Source organism: Esox lucius, chromosome 17, assembly GCF_011004845.1.
Source record: "Esox lucius isolate fEsoLuc1 chromosome 17, fEsoLuc1.pri, whole genome shotgun sequence".
In the NCBI taxonomy this organism is placed as follows: Eukaryota; Metazoa; Chordata; class Actinopteri; order Esociformes; family Esocidae; genus Esox; species Esox lucius.
In genome coordinates, this window is record NC_047585.1 from 36346201 (window position 1) to 36367052 (window position 20852).

Consider the following 20852-nt stretch of genomic DNA (forward strand, 5'->3'; position numbering starts at 1 on the left):
AGTACAATAACATAAAAACAAATACTCAAATGAAAACATAAAAACAAATTAATACATCATAATAAGAAAAAATACAATAAGAAAACATATAAAGATTAAAAATAGGATAAAAACATAGGAAGCTATAAGGCTAAACAGTGTGGTTAAGTTTAAGTGCTCAGTCATAGGTGAATACTTATTAAATCTGTTTTGAAACAGGTATTTAGATGTTTATTTGAGATCAACTTTGGTTGTCCAACAGGCAAATGGATCCCGGATAATGCGGTCTTACCCGGGATCCATTTCAATCTTTTCCATAGGGGTCACATTGACCTGTATTCCATACATAGAAAACACCGAAAATATATGCTTTTCACCCAGCTATACCCAGCTTATAGTAATTTATCTGTACAGTACTTGTACAGTAGCTCGCTAACGTTAGCTAAAATAGTAAGGAGTCAAGTCTTTGTTTATAGATTAAATTGTGTTGAATGTCTGGAAATGTCCTCTTGTTAGGAAAATTACCCGAGATAGAACAACGTTTTAGGCATTTTGATGTAATCTGACAACTTAAAAAGTACTTTAAATCTAATTTGATGGAGGTTTATTGGACGATCTGGACAATTACTTCCAAATGATAGGCGTGGCTAATAGTGTTCTAATATATGACGTACTTCCATTCATAGACCAGGGTGATTCCGATCTCCTTTCTGCAAAATCTCTGTTCAAACCCGTTAGAAACCAATAAAAATAAAACGCAGAAACCAATTTATTCGGACCTTAAGATTTATGCAAAAACCTTTTTATTGAATGAGGTATACCTTTAATATCTGCTCAAAGAATCTAGGATAGTTTTCAATATTACAGTTTTGCCCAGTCTAACTGACATTTGATTTCAATTTTGCGCACCTACAACATATCACCACCATCTAGTGTCCATCTAAGAAAATGCAGGAGCAGGAATGGAGTTAAAAAGGACTCAACTTTATATCACTGCCATGTTATTGCATGTTTGAAAGCATAGAAAGAGCCACTGACGTTGTCTCCATTTTCATTTGTTTATTTGTGTGTGTGAGTCATAAAAATATGTCATTTCTTTTGATGGATGACAGGATATAACTTTAACCCGTTTTATGAAACATAAACAGCCCAATTTGAAGAAGCATTTATTATTATTATTAAAAACATCTCACTGGATGTCAATACATTTTCACTTAAGGCCATGACCAATTAAAGATAGAGACGAAGATTGAGAGGTGTCCTTGGGTACACATCTCACCAAGCCATTCTGCCTATTATAACATGCTGTTGTTCTCTTAACCCAGCTGGGAGACCGCATTTCCCGACCAACAACACTATTTTGCTTGCTTTGCTCGGGTGGAAAACTTTGAGATCAATGTAAGATCATGGCTATATTCACCTCACCTGAATCGGTACAGTAGTCCACCCGACCAAGAACACTATTTAGCTTGTTTAGCTCGGGTGGGAATCTGTGAGAATGTGAGATCAGGGCAATATTCACCTGAATCGGCACAGTAGCCCACACGACCACGGCCGGGGTTGTAGAGGCCAGGGTTTTTTGGAACTCCGCGGGGAGGGGCACTTCCCTATAATTCGAATGGATACCGACCGTCATCAGACTCAAGCGAGGGAGCGGATCGGAATTCAATTTGAACGATTGATGCAATAACGGAGGTGAGAGTAACATTTATATTGACACTGATCATGGTTGGTCATAACAACTTATTTTATGAACTTTCTAATGATACTTGCTTGGGAGTTGGGGTAAAAAAGAGATCTCTTGTCGCTTGGCAGATGTTTTCGCTTTTCTGAACAAAGCAACCAGTGAGAACTACTAGCGTCTCGCTCAATACTTCATTTAAACAATACTAGATCGTAAACTTTTGTCGTTTTATTCTGATTTAAAAACATTCTATAGTTAGTATGGTGATTTACAGTAGTTGTTTGGGAGAACGTTTGTCCGCATGGGTTAAACAAAAGCTCTGACTCGCTCCAGCCTTAGTGGCTATTCTGAGTAGTCTAGTCTAAATATTACGATGCCTATGCTACCATTATTACAGATTGGTGAAATATTTCGCATATCCGTGTGTTCTTTTCCATGTTAGTGCAATACTATGTACAGTTGTTGCAATTTGGTTTACAGATTAATCTGTAAATAATATTTAGTTACGTTTTTTTCGTAATAAACTGTCCCCCATAGCATGTGCCTACAGTCTTGCAAAATAAGTATTCATTTTTCTTAGTTTTTTAACAATAACCTTCCTGCATATTCTGCCGAAAAGCTCTTTAGTTATCAACTTGTAACTTATTGTCGATGAAAATCTGTTTCATATTTTTTTTATCCGAGGTGAATTTCTTACACCTTTTTAAAACAAAGAATAATAATGCATGCATATACGTATTACAGTGTTATTTAAACAGTAGCATTCCGTCTTCTAAGTATCACTCCTTGCTTTAGTAACAACGTATCCAATCTGTAACAAACGTATGCTATCTGTCATCTTTCGACATTTTCGTTTGTGAGGGTATGGGAAAGTATGAAATAGTTTGAGGCATTCCTTTTCAAAATCAAAACTAAACATGGATTCCATTTTGTCTCGATTACCGTGCACACCCAGGGAGTGATGGCATAAAAAAGTGGATTTAATACTTTCTTGGTCAGTGCTCTGCGATTAAAATTATGTCAATTTCCTTCCGATTGTCCACTGCTGAACAGGTAAAGACGCATCGTTTCACGTAACTACAGAGCTGTTTCCAGCCATTAGATTAGACCGTCATTCCATTACAGTTTTTCACACTTAACTGGTTCTATGAACAAAATAGACATGTTGCTAAATTCCAGAAGAAAGACCATTTACCCCAAACTATAAGCACTATTCACCTGTTTTCACGTCATGCCATTCACAGATTTTGCCCGATTCTACTCAGAACTCTATGTATAAAATGCAATTGTCGCCATGTTGGCATGTAGAGCAACCATTCAAAAACAAAACGTAAATCATTGCAATCCTAACACTCTCAACAAACAATTGCATAGATGTGAACTCTAACAAGCGTAATTAGTCAACTAGCGATCAGGATGCTGGTTTGAAGACAAAGGGCCACAGGTAACGTCGCCTGTGTTTTGCAACTGGATGACAACATCAGAGATGTAGAGGAAGAATGAGGTGGATTATGGAGAGGAAGAACAAGAAGAACAACTATCTCTAAAGCCATGTGACACTACTTGACCATGTTCTCGAGCATGCTATGACTATGAGGGAAACTGGGCTTAGAGTATACACAAACCTGAGCCGTTTCTCATTTGCATCAATTGTCCAGACTTTCAGAAATGAAAATAGGTTCTAGACAAACATTATGGTTATTGATTCTTTAATACCTTTTTATAGCGTTTTCAATTCCTCTCAGCACTGTGCATTGGGTATTCAGTGTCATTGCATGTGATGCTTTATGGGCTAACTTCAATTTATAAACCAAATAATATGGATTTGAGTATATTCTTTAGTTTTGTGTGACAATCTCAAGTTTGTATGGTGTGAGTTAATAGTTTTGGGAAAGCGTAGTCAACATTCAGCAGTTACATAGTAAGGAGCCTGAAACTGCAGCCCAGGGTAGGCTTCTGTCCTTGAAGAAAACTTGCAGTTTAGCTTACACTGGGTTAATAATAGGACACACTGTAAAAGGTTGTGTGCAGTGTATAGTAGTATACACAAGTATTTCTTTTGACGCTTTCTCTCTTTTGTTGCTGTCAGAGTGTGGGAGGCGTGAATGTGGCCTTGGCTGCTGCCTGCTTGGGGATTTCACGGAATATGGTCTGCTCCAAATTCTCTTGGATGCTGTTTCTCTGCAGTCTAAACTTAGGGATAATTGAATGTCCTCGGCCTAGCATTACAGACCACAAATCATGAGTTCAGGAGGAAATCCATTGCCAGAGGAGTCTCTTTTAATCTCTCACTCTCCTTGGAAAAGTCAAGCTCTCCAACATAATTTTTTTTAAATCTGCTGATGCACACCCAGTAGGCTGTCTCATTGTCCCTGCCATGGCTATCCAGAGCCTGTGGTGTTCCGGGGCATTGTGTGGGCCTGTGGAAGATACATACTACTCAAATGATTTTAAAAGTGAGAAGCTATCTTTGCAACCAGCTATCTCTGTGTGTATGCTGTCTAAAATAGAGACACACACACATACAGCCCCACCCAGCCTGGATAATTCATTATCTTCCAGACTGCATCGGCCCTTTAGCTCCATCAATTATGCTAATTAATCATTCATGCACACCAAAGAATTCTAGGTGCGACCAGCTGGAGCCCACAAAAATCGTGACATCTGTAAATCTCAAGTAGGGCATTGGACAGTAATATGTTTTTGTGTGTGTGTGTGTGTGTGTGTGTGTAGGTAGGTAGGTAACCATGGCGACGAGGGGTCATTCCTCTTGTTCCTCAATGAGTAACCACACCAAGGAGAGAGTGACCATGGCTAAAGTTACCCTGGAGAACTTCTATAGTAACCTGATAACCCAGCATGAGGAGAGAGAGATGAGGTAGGTTTTATGACGTTAACACACAGACGCACATTTTCAAGGGGGACAGATTTGTTTTGTAATATTGTAATATCAGAAAGTGTTTATAATGCATCGGCTGTGAGAGTGGAATGATAGTGTTAACAATATTTTCTTCCACAAGCAAACTAGTTTGGGTGCATACTAAAATACATTCTAAAATAAATGCTTTCTGTTTGACTGGCTTTTGTTGTCAAATGGACAAGCGGCACACTTCCTCTTCTCATCTGCATCATTAAGAGGCTTGGTCATCCCAAGCGCTTTCACAATGGCACCGGGCAAGCACAATCCCTCTGTCATATCCTCGTCGCTAAAACTCTAATGTTCAGCTCATTTCTGTTTGCACTAAATCATTGTACTAATCTCAACTGCTTAAATGTCTGCCTGACTGGTGGACCTTTTTACGTTTATTTTGCCTACTTGATGGATCAAAATGTTAAGATTTTATGTATAGGCAGTCGAGAATACAAAGAGCACCTCCTTCCCAAAACTGCCAGGCTGCCAACCACAGCTGAAAGAGAGAAGTAAATAGCAAACCGCTTTGTCCTTGTCTTTAGTAGGCCCCTTATTTGGAGGTCACACACTGCATGTCTGTGTACATGGCAGAGACTGCCAAATATTAGGTCTGTGAGACAATACACACACATAAACACAAACTCCATACTGACACAAACTGCAACCAAGCAGATTTTACATCATAATGTTGCGGAAAGCATAACCGGAAGAGAGTGTAGTGTTACACTTCACACGACCTCCAGGTGACCTTTCACTCTGCCTGGATCTCCACCCTGCCTGTTGGGGTACTGGGTTTGTGGTATAACCACACCCTGCCTGTTGGAGTAATGGGTTTGTGGTAAAACCACACCCTGCCTATGCATGTAACAAATGCTTCACAGTAAACACAGTAGTGGAGAAAGTCTGAACAGGGTTTCACTGTGCTTGGGAAATGTGTATTTTACAGGGTTTATATACTTTTTTTGGACTTGCCATTTGATCACATATTTAGGACTTTAGAAGCCATTACAGGGGTTTTAAATGGAAGTTATGCCCAAAGCAAACACCCTGTGTCACAGCCCAAACTACCCAGCCATGTCAAAAGAGGAAGTCCACACAAAGATTATTGTTAAGACTGTCAGTGTTTGGAATGGAGACTGCAGTATGAGCTACGGTGACTGTTTTGGAGTTCACTTTTATTTTTCACAGAACAACATTTGTACTTTTAATGTTTAATTCAACAGCATCTGAATGCCACAATGGCAGTTTTCCAACATGACATATCAAGCCACAGCCTCCTGTCTCACTTTCTATAAGAGCTTTTGTATGTTTGTTTTTTTAAGCAAAGATGTTCAATCAGTCTGTAAGGGATAACATTAAATTTGACCTAATGATGTAGCACAAAACATATTCTAAAGCAACTGGATAAACTTCAACCATTCAGAAGAGAGAAGCCTTGAATAAAAAAAGAACCCTGTCCTTTTTGCTAATGTAGATCACTACTAAATACTTTGCATTTTATGTGTTGTCTCTGGAACAAGCTGAGCAATTTACCTTGGCTTAAGTTTGAGCAGAGACACCAAACTAACTAATACCCCCCTGAGATCATTAGACCCTGATTAGTCAGACAACATTATGAAAGCACAGAACTCATAAATTCAGAGTAGGAAGTTATTTTAGCTGGCAAAAGTTGATTACATTTGTTTTGGAACCGGGCAGCCTCCTGGGTCTGGTGGGGTTTCACTGTTCATTGGGTTTGGAACCAGGCAGCCTCCTGGGTCTGGTGGGGATTCACTGTTCATTGGGTTTGGAACCGGGCAGCCTCCTGGGTCTGGTGGGGATTCACTGTTCATTGGGTTTGGAACCGGGGAGCCTCCTGGGTCTGGTGGGGTTTCACTGTTCATTAGGTTTGGAACCGGGCAGCCTCCTGGGTCTGGTGGGGTTTCACTGTTCATTGGGTTTGGAACCGGGCAGCCTCCTGGGTCTGGTGGGGTTTCACTGTTCATTGGGTTTGGAACCGGGCAGCCTCCTGGGTCTGGTGGGGTTTCACTGTTCATTGGGTTTGGAACCGGGCAGCCTCCTGGGTCTGGTGGGGTTTCACTGTTCATTGGGTTTGGAACCGGGCAGCCTCCTGGGTCTGGTGGGGTTTCACTGTTCATTGGGTTTGGAACCGGGCAGCCTCCTGGGTCTGGTGGGGTTTCACTGTTCATTGGGTTTGGAACCGGGCAGCCTCCTGGGTCTGGTGGGGTTTCCCTGTTCTGGCTGACGGGTGATGACATACGTCTTATACAGTTATAATTCCAGCATCTGACCTGCACACAGGTCAAAAAAGTTGAACAACATTCAGAGATAAGCTCAGGGTAAATATTTTCTGTATTTAAGATTTACATACTCGTTTGATTGTGTTGTTGACGCAAACAATGTTGACATGCTCAAAGTTGATCTTCAGTATGTTGTTGTGTTGCTATTGAAACCTGTCAGTGGAAAATGTGTCCCATATATTTGATTGTTCTGCTGCCAGGCACAAAGGGGTTGTGGTTAATGCTTCACGCATTAACAGCCCTTACCTGTGTTATATTGGCCTAATATCACAAACATGAGGTGCCCGATTGCTATTATAAACCAGTTACCAATGTAAGTACAGGAGTAAACATGTATGACTGTGATATACCACAGTTTTAGCTAATATCCGCTCACAATTTGGACCACCTGTGTTGGAGCCATTTCATTGGCAACCAGCGTGTGGTGCTGGGAGTGGGAGTTTTTTTTACCGTGGTTACGTGTCTGATAACGTGGTAGGATCAAGAGGAACTATTCGTTTGGTTTGATTGTGTTGATGTTTACTTAAAATAAACAGATTGCCATATCCAAGTTTAGTTTTGAACTCTTGGACATTAGGTTATTCCTTGGCAAATGTTTGTACAAAACGTATGTACAACGATGTCACGCGTTAATTGACGACCAACCAAAGGAACAAATGTGCGCCCACAACCTGTTTATTATTATGGCTGTAGGATTACATTTGGAAAATTCCCCCTAACTGGTCAGTGTATTGAAAGGGGTGGCAGTTTGAGGGTTGTCTTGCCTGCATCAACTGTGCGACAAAGTGTCTATATCCACACATGTATGAACACAAAGTTGCTGCAATTATTGTTATTTGTGGTTGTTGATAATTATTTAGTTAATTTTAGCAGGGTTTGACACTGTCATTTCTTTTTGCTGTAAATTAGGTATGTGTTCTCTGTCAAATTACCTGGTTAAATAAGAATCGAAAATGTAGAATTGCAATGAAACATCAGGTACTGCGGTCAAATAGTTGTTTTACGTAATGTATTACCCGAGACACACCACAACCTGCTGTTTCCAGTGGTAGCCGAGTGAAACCAGGAAGCAGAACAATAATGAAGGTTGGCAGATGTTAGAGATACTATTGGTGCATTCTAGCATGTATTTGCATATTTCTGTTCGACCTATTTGGCTAAGATGCAGAACTTAACGATTGCATTAGTGTTTTTGACATAAGAGCACCTAATATGTCCTTCTTTCTCGACCTGAGGAGAACATACTCCAGCAATATGACTCAGTGGTTTCTCACTGCTTACAGGATGACCTTGCATTCTATTATAACATTTCTCTATATGTTGAAGATTACAACAAAACAGTTTAAATGAGTAGGTTAAAGTAGAAACACCGGATGGCAGTAATAAAACTATTATTAAACTATTATTATTCAACTATTAAATCACTATTACCTGCCTCAGTTTAAGCCTTTATCAAGTTAAATGGTAGCTAAAGCACCAACATGCAACATACATGTTTTATCCTAACTGTTGCTTCTTGTTGCCAGGCAACATAAGTTGGAGAGGGTGATGGATGAGGAGGGACTGCCTGACGAAGAGGTGGGTGTAGTAAAATATGCATACATACATACAGTTGTGCTCAAAAGTTTGCATACCCTTGGAGAATTGGTAATATATGTACCATTTGTAAAGAAAACATGTGTGCAGGCAAAACACATTTCTTATGGGATTCATATTCAACTGTAGGTCATAAAAGAATGGCACAATCATAAAAAAAAATATGGCAACAAAGAAAAAAATGAACTGACCCCTGTTCAAAAGTCTGCATACCCTTAGTTCTTAATACTGTGTATTGCCCCCTTTAGCATCAATGGCAGCGTGCAGTCTTTTGTAGTTGTCTATAAAGCCTCGAATTCTTGCAGGTGGTATAGCTGCCCATTCATCTTGGCAAAATGCCTCCAGGTTATGCAAAGTCTTTGGTCATCTTGCATGAACCACACATTTGAGTGGCTCAATGATATTAAGGCCAGGAGACTGTGATGACCACTCCAGAACCTTCACTTTCATGCAGAAGAATGCAAATTGTCTGCCAGTATTTTCTGATAATATGCTGCATTTGTCTTGCCATACATTTTCCCCGTGCCTTTAGCGCTCACGCACCCCCAAAACATCAGTGAGCCACCACCATGCTTCACAATGGGGGATGATATTCTGTTTACTATAGGCCTTGCTGACCCCTCTCCAGACATAGCGCTTTTGGTTATGACCATAAAGCTCTATTTTGGTCTCGTCACTCCAAATTACAGTGTGCCAGAAGTTGTGAGGCGTGTCAAGGTGTTGTTGGGCATATTGTAACCGGGCATTTTTGTGGCAGTGGCGCAGTAAATACTTCTTTCTGGCAACTCAACCATGCAGCTTATTTTTGTTCAAGTATTTTGCATCTTGAAACAAACACACCGTCTTTTTCCAGAGCAGCCTGTATTTCTCCTGAGGTTACCTGTGGGTTTTTCTTTGTATCCTGAACAATTCTTCCAGCATCTTTGGCTGAAATCTTTCTTGGTCTACCTAACCTTGGCTTGGTATCAAGAGATCCCCAAATTTTCTAGTTCTTAATAAGTGATTGAACAGTACTGACTGGCAAGGCTTTGGATATCTTTTCATATCATTTTCCATCTTTATCAAGTACCATTACCTTGTTACACAGGTCTATTGATTTTTTTTTTTCTGCTCCCCATGGCTCAGTATCTAGCCTGCTCAGGGCATCCACGTGAGAGCTAAGAAACTCATTGACTATTTATATACAGACACTAATTGCAATTAAAAAAGCCACAGGTGTGTCTGTAAGCCCAAACATTCAAGGGTATGTTAACTTTTGATCAGGATCATTTGGGTGATTTCAGTTTTTATTATGATTTAAAAATATGTGATAATAAATGGCTTCAGATGATCAGTATCCTTAAATAAAAGACAGTATTTTTGAATGATCAGTTATATTTTGAAAATCAATGCAAACATTTCACAATTTCTGCCAGAGTATGTACATTTATGAGCACAACTGTATACTTACTTACTTTAACTTTATTCAAGACATAGAGGTCCATAGGTCCTATAGACATGTTTCATATTTTCCTATGCACAAATACATACATATTGACCTGTTTCATATTCTCTCACACACAAATACATACATATAGACCTGTTTCATATTCTCTCACACACAAATACATACATATAGACATGTTTCATATTCTCTCACACACAAATACATACATATAGACCTGTTTCATATTCTCTCACACACAAATACATACATATTGACCTGTTTCATATTCTCTCACACACAAATACATACATATTGACCTGTTTCATATTCTCTCACACACAAATACATACATATAGATATGTTTCTTATTCTCTCACACACAAATACATACCTATAGATATGTTTCATATTCTCTCATACACATGTACTCTTCTCCCCTCACAGAAGCGCTTGCGACGCTCTCAGCACGCACGTAAGGAAACTGAGTTCCTGAGGCTAAAAAGAACCAGGCTGGGATTGGAAGACTTTGAGTCCCTCAAGGTGATTGGTCGAGGAGCCTTTGGAGAGGTAAGCATTGAACTGGAACCCCACTGCCAGATGTTTCCCAATGCCCATAATGTTGTGGGTATTGTTGACTTCAGCATGAACTAAGTCTCATATTATAGAAAGAAAGGGAATGGAGGAATGGCAAAGTCCTAGAGGAAAATCTGCTTCAGTTTACATTAAAACAGACACTAGAAGAAGAAACCAAGACAGCACTGAATGTTTCTGAGTGTCCTGGTTACAGATTAAGTTGACTTAAGTTGCGAAAACATTGTTATTTACAACAATGGCCTGGTTGGCACTAGAGTTAACTGGCTTGCCATACAGTAACCTTCAACACTTCTGCCTTCATTGAAGATACAGCATGACTTAGTGTTCCTCGGAAAATCTGAAAACAGAATCTTATATGATCTTCCCCTGTGTTAAATCTGAAACCTACCTGGGTCATAGAGCAAAAAGTTGTCATGAATAGACAGGCTACAACAGAATGGCCGATAAGCAATACATGTAAACCTGTGGAATGGTTAATGGCATTGTTGGGATACTGTGGCATGACCTGAAACAAGCAGTGCTGATAAACAGGAAAGATGTGTTTGCAGTCAGTGCAATCCACCACACCCCACCAGTTAAGGGCCAATTACATTCTCACATGGGGGGGTTGAGTATAGTATATAAGTATATAGGTAATATGTAATTAGTTCATTACCTTTATTTAATATGTGAAAAACATTCAGTGTCAAAACTATACAAAAACAGAAATCTGACCAAAAAGAATGTAAATTTTGTTTTCATTCCACACTTTTACCTTTTACGTCCAGTTACATCAGCGGCGTAACACATAGAAAGGCAATAAAACGTCCATTTAGCTGTCCCATACAACAAGCTTTTATTCCCTCTGTTATGCAGATTCATGGCTGAATTTCCTTTATTTAACCTCCTAGAAAACATATTGATGACATTGAACTTCTTTTCTTTTACAATGTTAAATAAAGGACAATGTTATGTTAAATCAAATGTTTTTTTTATGGTGCTATATTGGTGGAACAGCCCTGTTATCCATTGCTTAGCAGAAATTCAGTCCTGTGTTTTCATTTGGAAAATTCAACCACGTAACTGCCTAATTTCAGTTTCATTATGAGAAGTTCTGACCTTACATATTAACTTCTGTCTGGCAGTCATATTCACTCACTTTTCACCTTTGCAGGTGCGTCTGGTCCAGAAAAAGGACACTGGTCACGTCTATGCCATGAAGATCCTGCGTAAGGCCGACATGCTGGAGAAGGAACAGGTGTGTCTTTTATTCACTCAGCTCGGATCAAAGAAATACCTCACGTTGCTCCCATAGCCTTGTCCTGTTGAAACATATTCCTCCCTCCCCGCCCCATCACTGTTTATTCCTTACTCCGCCCCATCACTGTTTATTCCTTACTCCGCCCCATCATTGTATATTCCTTACTCCGCCCCATCACTGTTTATTCCTTACTCCGCCCCATCATTGTATATTCCTTACTCCGCCCCATCACTGCATATTCCTTACTCCGCCCCATCACTGTTTATTCCTTACACCGCCCCATCATTGCATACTCCTTACTCCGCCCCATCACTGCATATTCCTTACTCCGCCCCATCACTGTTTATTCCTTACACTGCCCCATCATTGCATACTCCTTACTCCGCCCCATCATTGCATATTCCTTTCTCCGCCCCATCATTGCATATTCCTTACTCCGCCCCATCACTGCATATTCCTTACTCCGCCCCATCACTGCATATTCCTTACTCCGCCCCATCACTGCATATTCCTTACTCCGCCCCATCACTGCATATTCCTCACCCCAGCCATTTTTCTGTGTTAGGTGGGCCATATCCGGGCTGAGAGGGACATCCTGGTGCAGGCAGACACTCTGTGGGTGGTGAAGATGTTCTACAGCTTCCAGGACAAGATGAACCTATACCTACTCATGGAGTTCCTACCCGGAGGTGCGTGCGTTTGTTACAGCACGTGTGAGTGTGTGCGCATGTGTGCATGTGGGTGTGCATGTGTGTGTGGGTGTGTTTGGGCGTGTGTGTTAATGTGTGTGTGTGTGTGTGGGGGGGGGGTGTATATGTGGGTGGGTGGGTGGGTGTGTGCTTCATGCCAATGCTATATCTGCCCCCCTCCCCCACAGGTGATATGATGACATTGCTGATGAAGAAGGACACCCTGTCAGAGGAGGAGACTCAGTTCTATGTGGCTGAGACGGTCCTGGCCATAGACTCTATACACCAGATGGGCTTCATACACAGAGACATCAAACCGGACAACGTCCTGTTGGACTCCAAGGTACACAGAAGCACAATTATTTCAAACAGTTTTACATCTAGCTCATTTGATGTACAGTTCTCTCCGCAGTTGGCAAACATGAGCAAAAAAGGCTATTATAAGAAAGTAATTGTTGTTTTTTCTTAAAAAAACTTTCTTAAAAAAAGTATTATTTTTAAGAAGGGGGACCGGAGGGTGTGTTCCAACTATAGGGGGATCACATTTCTCAGCCTCCCCGGGAAAGTCGATGCCAGGGTACTGGAGAGGAGAATACAGCCAATAGTAGAACCTCGGATTCAGGAGGAACAGTGTGGTTTTCGTCCGGGCCGTGGAACACTGGACCAGCTCTATACCCTCTACGGGTGTTGGAGGGTTCATGGGAGTTTGCCCAACCAATCCACATGTGTTTTGTGGATTTGGAGAAGGCATTCGACTGTGTCCTTCGCGGTATCCTGTGGAGAGTGCTTCGGGAATATGGGGTCCTGGGTCCTTTGCTAAGGGCCTGTACGACCGAAGCAGGAGCTTGCTCCGCAGTAAGTCAGACTTGTTCCCAGTGCATGTTGGACTCCGGCAGGGCTGCCCTTTGTTGCTGGTTCTGTTCGTAATTTTTATGGACAGAATTTCTAGGCGCAGCCAGGGGCCGGAGGGTGTCAGGTTTGGGGACCACACGATTTCGTCTCTGCTCTTTGCGGATGATGTTGTCGTGTTGGCCCCTTCAAGCCAGGACCTTCAGCATGCACTTGGACGGTTTGCAGCCGAGTGTGAAGCGTTGGGGATGAGAATTAGTACCTCCAAATCCGAGGCCATGGTCCTCAGTCGGAAAAGGGTGGCTTGCCCACTTCAGGTTGGTGGAGAGTGCCTGCCTCAAATGGAGGAGTTTAAGTATCTAGGGGTCTTGTTCACGAGTGAGGGAAGGATGGAACGGGAGATTGACAGACGGATCGGTGCAGCTTCTGCAGTAATGCGGTCGAAGTATCGGTCTGTCATGGTGAAGAAAGAGTTTTCTCGATTTACCGGTCAATCTACGTTCCTACTCTCACCTATGGTCATGAGCTTTGGGTCATGACCAAAAGGACAAGATCCCGGATACAGGCGGCTGAAATGAGCTTTCTCCGCAGGGTGGCTGGGCGATCCCTTAGAGAGGTGAGAAGCTCGGTCACCCGGGAGGAGCTCAGAGTAGAGCTGCTGCTCCTCCACATCGAGAGGGGTCAGCTGAGGTGGCTTGGGCATCTTTTTCGGATGCCTCCGGAACGCCTTCCTGGGAGGGTGTTCCGGTCCCGTCCCACCGGGAGGAGACCCCGGGGAAGACCTAGGACACGCTGGAGGGACAATGTCTCCCGGCTGGCCTGGGAACGCCTCAGTGTCCCCCCGGAAGAGCTGGAGGAAGTGTCTGGGGAGAGGGAAGTCTGGGCATCCCTGCTTAGACTGCTGCCCCCGCGACCCGGCCCCGGATAAGCGGAAGAAAATGATGATGATAATTGTTGTTTTCAGCATAATATTATATTATCTAAACATTCTCAATCAACTAAATATTTTTCTCGAATTCAAGCGCTGCACAGTTCCTGGCACCCTTGCATTGAGTGCTTTGTGCAGCCTCACCTCGTCACAACAACAGCACTGATGGCTTGTTTATGTTACGAGAGAGGACAAAACAGTACAGGTCATTATCTTAGTTTGCCAAATCATTTCCATAGCGCATACTGGCATGTTCGAGACGTACCATGCTGGATTGTGGGTGTCAACTGAGGCTTGCACACTTCACAGAAACTGCACAGAAACCTGATACAGTTCAGACAAAGTTGTCTTCACACATGTAAACCACCTGGGGGGCTCGATGAAAAGTGTGGTGTGTGCTGCCTCTGAGGTGCCGTGTCCGGCTGTCAATATCTGCAAGTTAACACATCTAAATAACCTGGCATCTCGAGTCTACTTCGATATGCAGCAGGAAATGTATGTTAATGTGAATAAGCCCGGAGTCTTCTAGAATATTTCATGAGTTGTTAGGACACAGCAAGGGATCAGTCATCCTTCCAGAATTGCTCCGGATACGTATTCTCGCTCAGGAACTCTGCTCTTCAGGTCACCCCACATTTTGTCAATGGAAATTCAGGTCAGCGGACCGGGATGGCCATAGCAAAATCTTGATTCTGTGGTCAATGAGTGATTTTTGTGTGGATCTGGAAAATTGCTTTCATCATTTTCCTGCTGGAAGATCATTGTCCTTTGCTCAACTTTACCCAGGATGCCAATAATTGTTGAGGGCACTGTATAAAGTAAACACCCACACACCTGCGCACGCACGTTGGATTTTACAATCTCTCTGAGGCCCAGCATGAAACATCCCAAGAGCTGTATAAGTGTAGCACTACAAAGAGTGTGTGTGTGTGTTTCAGGGCCACGTGAAGCTGTCAGACTTCGGCCTGTGTACGGGGTTAAAGAAGGCCCATCGGACAGAGTTCTACAGAAACCTCAACCACAGTGTCTCCAACGACTTCAGTAATTATCCCCTTTATCCACTGCTGTAAATAAATCCGAAAATGAATAATGCAACCCATGTTGTTAATAGTTTGGGCACATTTCATTGAGTTTTGCCTGAGAAAAAGTATTTGTTTGTCACAGCGTCTCAGTACATGAACTCCAAGAGGAAAGCAGAGACTTGGAAAAGGAACAGACGACAGCTGGTGAGTGTTGTGGAGCTATGGCGACCTTCAGTCTAAACCTCAAACCTCTTCATAAGCAAGGATCAGGGGATTTGTTGCAACCCTACTTTAGCCATAGCCCAGACAGAGAAATAATGTCCAGCCTCAAGTTGAATTTAACTTCCAGTCATGTTCTGTATTTACCAAATTAAAACCGAATAGGATGGTTTTAATTTTGGAAATGTGGTGGTACTCCGTGTGTTAATTAATCATAGAAAAAAGTGCTCACTTTGTCTAAAAAGAAATGTCTCCAAAATACTAGAGAACCAGTTCAGTAAATTTGAGTCGCTTATGTGGATTAAAACGAGAAAGCCTGTGTAGTAGCAGAGATGCCAGACTCATCTGGCGGACAGATGGTTGGAGACCTGTCTTCGTTATCAACTGCCGCATACAGCACAGTTAGTGTTCAGTCAGTTTGGCTTCCACAGCCAACGGATGGAACGGTTAGAGTTACATTTGGGATCAACTCCATTTGACCTTTGGTAAATTTAGAACATTACTCCAAATTCAACTCTAGGGCCAGAAGTTGTTTTACTGACTGGTATATGGTTAGGACAGGCTGCTCCTCTTAGCAGTTCTCCTGTCTCTCTCCATCTCTTGTTTTACAATCTCCCCGCTCCCCCTCTCTCTCCTCTTACCGCCTCTGCCCCTCTCTCCTGGCACCATCTCTCCTCTCCCCCTCGCTCTCCTCGTACCGCCTCTGCCCCTCTCTCCTGGCACAATCTCTCCTCTCCCCCTCGCTCTCCTCGTACCATCTCTACTCTCAGGCGTTCTCCACTGTGGGAACTCCCGACTACATCGCTCCAGAAGTATTCATGCAGACTGGATACAACAAGCTCTGTGATTGGTGGAGCCTGGGGGTCATCATGTACGAGATGCTGATTGGTAGGAATAATATGTGATTCGGGACTTAATGAATCTAGTTACTGGAGATTCTTTGTGAACCATGCATTTCTGTCAGTGGGGGAGAAGCAAGAAAATGTATGATTGATTTAGGACTGCTAAGTTTCCACGTCTCTTCCAGGCTATCCCCCATTTTGTTCAGAGACACCCCAGGAGACCTATAAGAAGGTGATGAACTGGAAAGAGACTCTAGTGTTCCCTCCAGAAGTACCTATTTCAGAGAGGGCCAAGGACCTCATCCTCAGGTTGTCACCAATACTACATATCGGCATGTTCAAAAAGAGAGACATTAATACTCTCGCTGGCATACTGTACAGTAGGTTGCTCATGACTATACTCAATACAAACATCAGAGCCGGCAAAGTGAAGAATCTGTTCTTCTGTCCCAGAGTGATTACATTGATTACATTGTCTCTCACAGGCTCATTTGTATGTCCTCAATCATTGTCTTCACATCCCAGAGTTAATACCTGTTGGAGGTTATATTATAATTCTCAATAATATTCTACCAACTTTTTTGGTTTGAATATTACTATGCATCAGTTTTTGTCAATGGATGTGTTGCCATAAGAGTTGTGCAAAGTTGCTCCAAATAAAGGACGCTTAATAACTCTGGGTGTGAAGATGTACACAGTCAATAAGTCCTTCAATATTCCTCTGTTTGTTGGGTAAATCTGTAGGGAAATCATTCTATGCATTTCTCGTTCCATGTTAAATCCATGACAATTCACTAGCAAACGTGTGTGTATAACATCTTAGGTTCTGTTGCGAGGGAGACCATCGGATTGGGGCGTCAGGAGTGGAGGAGATCAAAAGAAATCCTTTCTTTGAGGGGGTCGATTATGACCACATCAGGTACACAGGGACTTATTACAAGGAAGAGTTCACATCCAAATGAGTGAGGTTTTTATACTACAGCGGACCAAGAGTCCAGACCTGGCTGAAGTCTTGCATTTGTCGTCCAACACAGGGAGAGACCTGCGGCGATCCCCATTGAGATCAAAAGCATCGATGACACATCCAACTTTGACGAGTTCCCTGAGTCCGACATCCTGTCGCCTACAGGTGAGAGACCAGCCACGTTTGTGTTATTCTGAGTGTGGTGCTACAGCCTGGAACTCTCAGCTAAACACCTCGCCCCGTTCCCCTCATCTGGTCCCCCTTCATCACTCTTTCCCCTCTCCACTTTCTCCTCATTTTTCCTCTCACTCTCCTTCCCCTCACCCTCCTCCATCACTTTCCTTCTCCTCACCCTCCTCCATCACTCCCCTTCTCCTCACCCTCCTCCGTCACTCCCCTTCTCCTCACCCTCCTCCGTCACTCTCCTTCCCCTCACCCTCCTCCGTCACTCCCCTTCTCCTCACCCTCCTCCGTCACTCTCCTTCCCCTCACCCTCCTCTGTCACTCCCCTTCTCCTCACCCTCCTCCGTCACTCTCCTTCCCCTCACCCTCCTCCATCACTCCCCTTCCCCTCACCCTCCTCCGTCACTCTCCTTCCCCTCACCCTCCTCCGTCACTCTCCTTCTCCTCACCCTCCTCCATCACTCCCCTTCTCCTCACCCTCCTCCGTCACTCTCCTTCCCCTCACCCTCCTCCGTCACTCTCCTTCTCCTCACCCTCCTCCGTCACTCTCCTTCTCCTCAACCTCCTCCGTCACTCTCCGTTCCCAACAGCGGCTGCACCCACCAAGTCCCCATCAGCCACAGCAGGGGAGGCTGACTATAAGAATAAGGACTGGGTGTTCATCAACTACACCTACAAGCGCTTCGAGGGCCTGACGGCCAGAGGAGCCATTCCTTCCTACATGAAGGGAAGCAAGAGATGAGAGCTGATCCTGTGGCCTACACCGCACTGTAACCAAAACCGCCCTTCTTCTTTCACTGTGACAAGTCATGTTGGTATGAATTCTCTCTGTAAAATTTGGTCCTTCTGTTTACAGTGTGTAACCAAAAACGAAATTGAAATATGCTTTCTCTCCGTGTAGGAAGCACGTAGACCTCATCTTATAAACTGGGATATCAGTTTGATTGAATAGGACCCATTGTCTCAGAGCTGAAACCTGCCCATAACTTTCCTATCAAGCTGTGCAGCCATATAACAGCCCTCTTTGTGAACTGCCAGAACCGTATCTTAACTCTCTCCTTAACCAGTCACACTGTCCATGAGGAAACTTCTCTTCTCTGAAACCTGGCATGTTCCCAGAGGTCTTCACTTCCCCTGTGATGTCATCAGAGCATGGCTGGTCTTCGAAGGGAGGAGTCCGAAAATTGCTATTTTTATAGGTTCTATGTCGGGGATTTTAGTGAAGTCATCAACTGAAATAAGTTAAACAAAGGCTGGAAAATTCCATTAGAGTTTATGTAATCATAGAGAGCAAGAACCACATCTCCGTCACTGTATTTGTTGGATTTCTTTTGGGATTTCACTTTTAATGTTCCCAATAGTCATTTTTAAATTTAATTTATTGTTTTTATAGTATACATTTAAGAAAAAAAAGAAATGAAATGCTGTTGGTTGAAAATAGTACTAGTCTTCAGGGATATACTGTAACTAATGCTGTTTGTGTGTGTGTGTGTGTTGGGGTGTCTGAGTGACATGGCCTTGAGACAAGTTAATATGATGTCAATTTCTGTGCCTTACCCAAAGAACTACAAGAGCTGTACCTTAGTTAGAAATCTGAATTCCTCCCAGTTTTTTCTTCATGTAAAGTGTTTTCATCCATGTTGAAAACCCGTTGAGTTTTTCTCCCTTGACATGTCTTCTTTTAGATGCATACACAGCTGGTCTTTCTAAAGTTGGTATTTAAGGAAAGACTTCTCCAGCTTCATTCTTACTTTTTTTCTTCTGTATTTTTTTAACTCACAAAGGAACCAATGTTTCATGCATAACACTTTAAAATGTCCCGAAACCACTAGAGGTTATCTAGAGTTTGGACATTCACATCTAAATTATAGCACTTTCAAAAAAATAAATCTGTGTATGTAAAAAAGGATAAAAACATCTTGGTGTCACTTTACCTGAGTGACTATAGGATACTTTTTGCTAGATGAAAAACTAGCTCTTAGCAATACATGCAGCTACAGAACACCATTATTTCTCACTTTTAGAATATTCCGGAGGTCAAAGTGGAAAGGGCTGTGTAACTGACTTAAATGTCATTACCAAGTTATTTCCCATAGACTGTAGTTACCCAGTAATTGTGCCAGTGGGAAGGTGTTGCTAAATGAAATTGTATTGTCCGGATAGACGACTGAATGATGTAAACGTGTAGTTTTCCTGTCATTCTGATTTTAATTTGAGTGGTTCAAGGTGTTTATCTGTATCGCTGGAGAATTGAGACCTGGGCTTGCTGCTTTAAATGATACTCCAATAGTTGTGCTGTTAAAAATGGTACACATGCCACGTGGGCGGTACAATCTTTTCCACTATGTCTGCTGATTTTTTTTATGTATCTTATATTTTTTATCAATGCTGTACCTTTTGAACAAGGACAAATGTCCTTATGCCTTCGCAAATGACTACATGTAAAAGGCGCAATCATTTCTCTTTGCTGGATGACACGTGTATACTGTGTAGATGTGTTTGCGTGTCTGTGTGCGTGAGTACATGTATCGTATTCAATTATTTTGTATCAGGTTCACTTACATTTCTCAGTAAAACACATGAGAAAAAATGCTTTATATGAGGACAAAATTAGTTCATCAACCAATAAAGTTTTTTACAATTCTGTGGCATAGACTACTGTCTTTGAGCGCAGCCATTCTTGTATATTTCCAAAATATTGCAGAAAATGGTTTTGTTTATTTAAGAGGCAGACCCAGGGAAAAGACACAGGACGCAGAATGGAAGCAGTATAGTGGGTCCATTTTTACAATGATGCATTGCACAACCTCGTTTTGATCCTGAAAGCGATCTGTGCACAAATGCAGATTTTTTTGTGACTGTTGCATATCACACATTCTAAATATATATTGTGATGCTGGTGGCGACATCTGCCGTAACATTTACAATGTACATTTACATAATAAAGACAAATTATATGGACATAATTAGACGTTTGGTAGTTGCAACGTTAGGAGCTTTTCGACTGCATGGTACCAACTCGACTCGGCTTGCCTTTTTTGCTTTTCCACTGGCGAAAAGTTTTCCACTGGCGAAAAGTTTTCCACTGGCGAAACCAAAAGGTGACGCGAAAACAGGGAAGACGCTAGAGTGACTCAAAGTGTGTTAGCCGTCGAGTGTCAGAGAATGGTTAAGTCGAGAACGGCGCCTCTGTGCCAAGAGTCATTGCATTGACATGGGTTAATTTATATGGCGTCACATCAGCCTCAAAACTCTCGCGTACACAAGATAGAGTCGAGAGTATGGCAAGCCGTGTTAACATTTATTCGCTAGACTGGATATTCCTTACAGATATCTCCAACATAATTTAGCCTAGTCAAAACTCAAATTCAGTATATCTATAACGTCCTTCTGACTAGTCAAAACGACAGTTGGAGATATCTGTAT

General features: G+C 42.3%; 1 protein-coding gene across 3 annotated transcripts; it reads left to right on the forward strand.

Moving 5' to 3' along the window:
* Positions 1 to 1347: 1347 nt before the first annotated feature.
* stk38b (serine/threonine kinase 38b) lies at positions 1348 to 20074 on the forward strand. 3 transcript variants are annotated; one of them, XR_003777285.2, is made up of 15 exons: positions 1350 to 1674; positions 4397 to 4541; positions 8401 to 8452; positions 10341 to 10463; positions 11644 to 11727; positions 12296 to 12419; positions 12608 to 12762; positions 15135 to 15237; positions 15361 to 15422; positions 16208 to 16325; positions 16465 to 16588; positions 17103 to 17198; positions 17314 to 17408; positions 18017 to 18241; positions 18328 to 20074. XR_003777285.2 is itself a non-coding variant. In XM_029114227.2 (14 exons), exons 2-14 carry the CDS (start codon positions 4411 to 4413, stop codon positions 18166 to 18168), a joined length of 1419 nt encoding a protein of 472 aa, XP_028970060.1. In that variant the 5' UTR covers positions 1348 to 1674; positions 4401 to 4410; the 3' UTR covers positions 18169 to 20074. The 3 variants fall into 3 exon arrangements, 2 of the variants coding, with proteins under 2 accessions (XP_028970060.1, XP_012993738.2); XM_029114227.2 differs by having other exon boundaries at positions 1348 to 1674; positions 4401 to 4541; positions 18017 to 20074; XM_013138284.4 differs by having other exon boundaries at positions 18017 to 20074.
* The last annotated feature ends 778 nt before the right edge of the window (positions 20075 to 20852 follow it).

Excerpts from the sequence above, each read along its gene's own strand:
- stk38b (XM_029114227.2), top strand. The coding sequence starts at position 4,411 with ATGGCGACGAGGGGTCATTCCTCTTGTTCCTCAATGAGTAACCACACC. Across the intron at positions 12,763-15,134 it reads ACGTCCTGTTGGACTCCAAG|GGCCACGTGAAGCTGTCAGA; the intron begins GTACACAGAAGC and ends TGTGTGTTTCAG. Across the intron at positions 17,199-17,313 it reads GTCGATTATGACCACATCAG|GGAGAGACCTGCGGCGATCC; the intron begins GTACACAGGGAC and ends CGTCCAACACAG.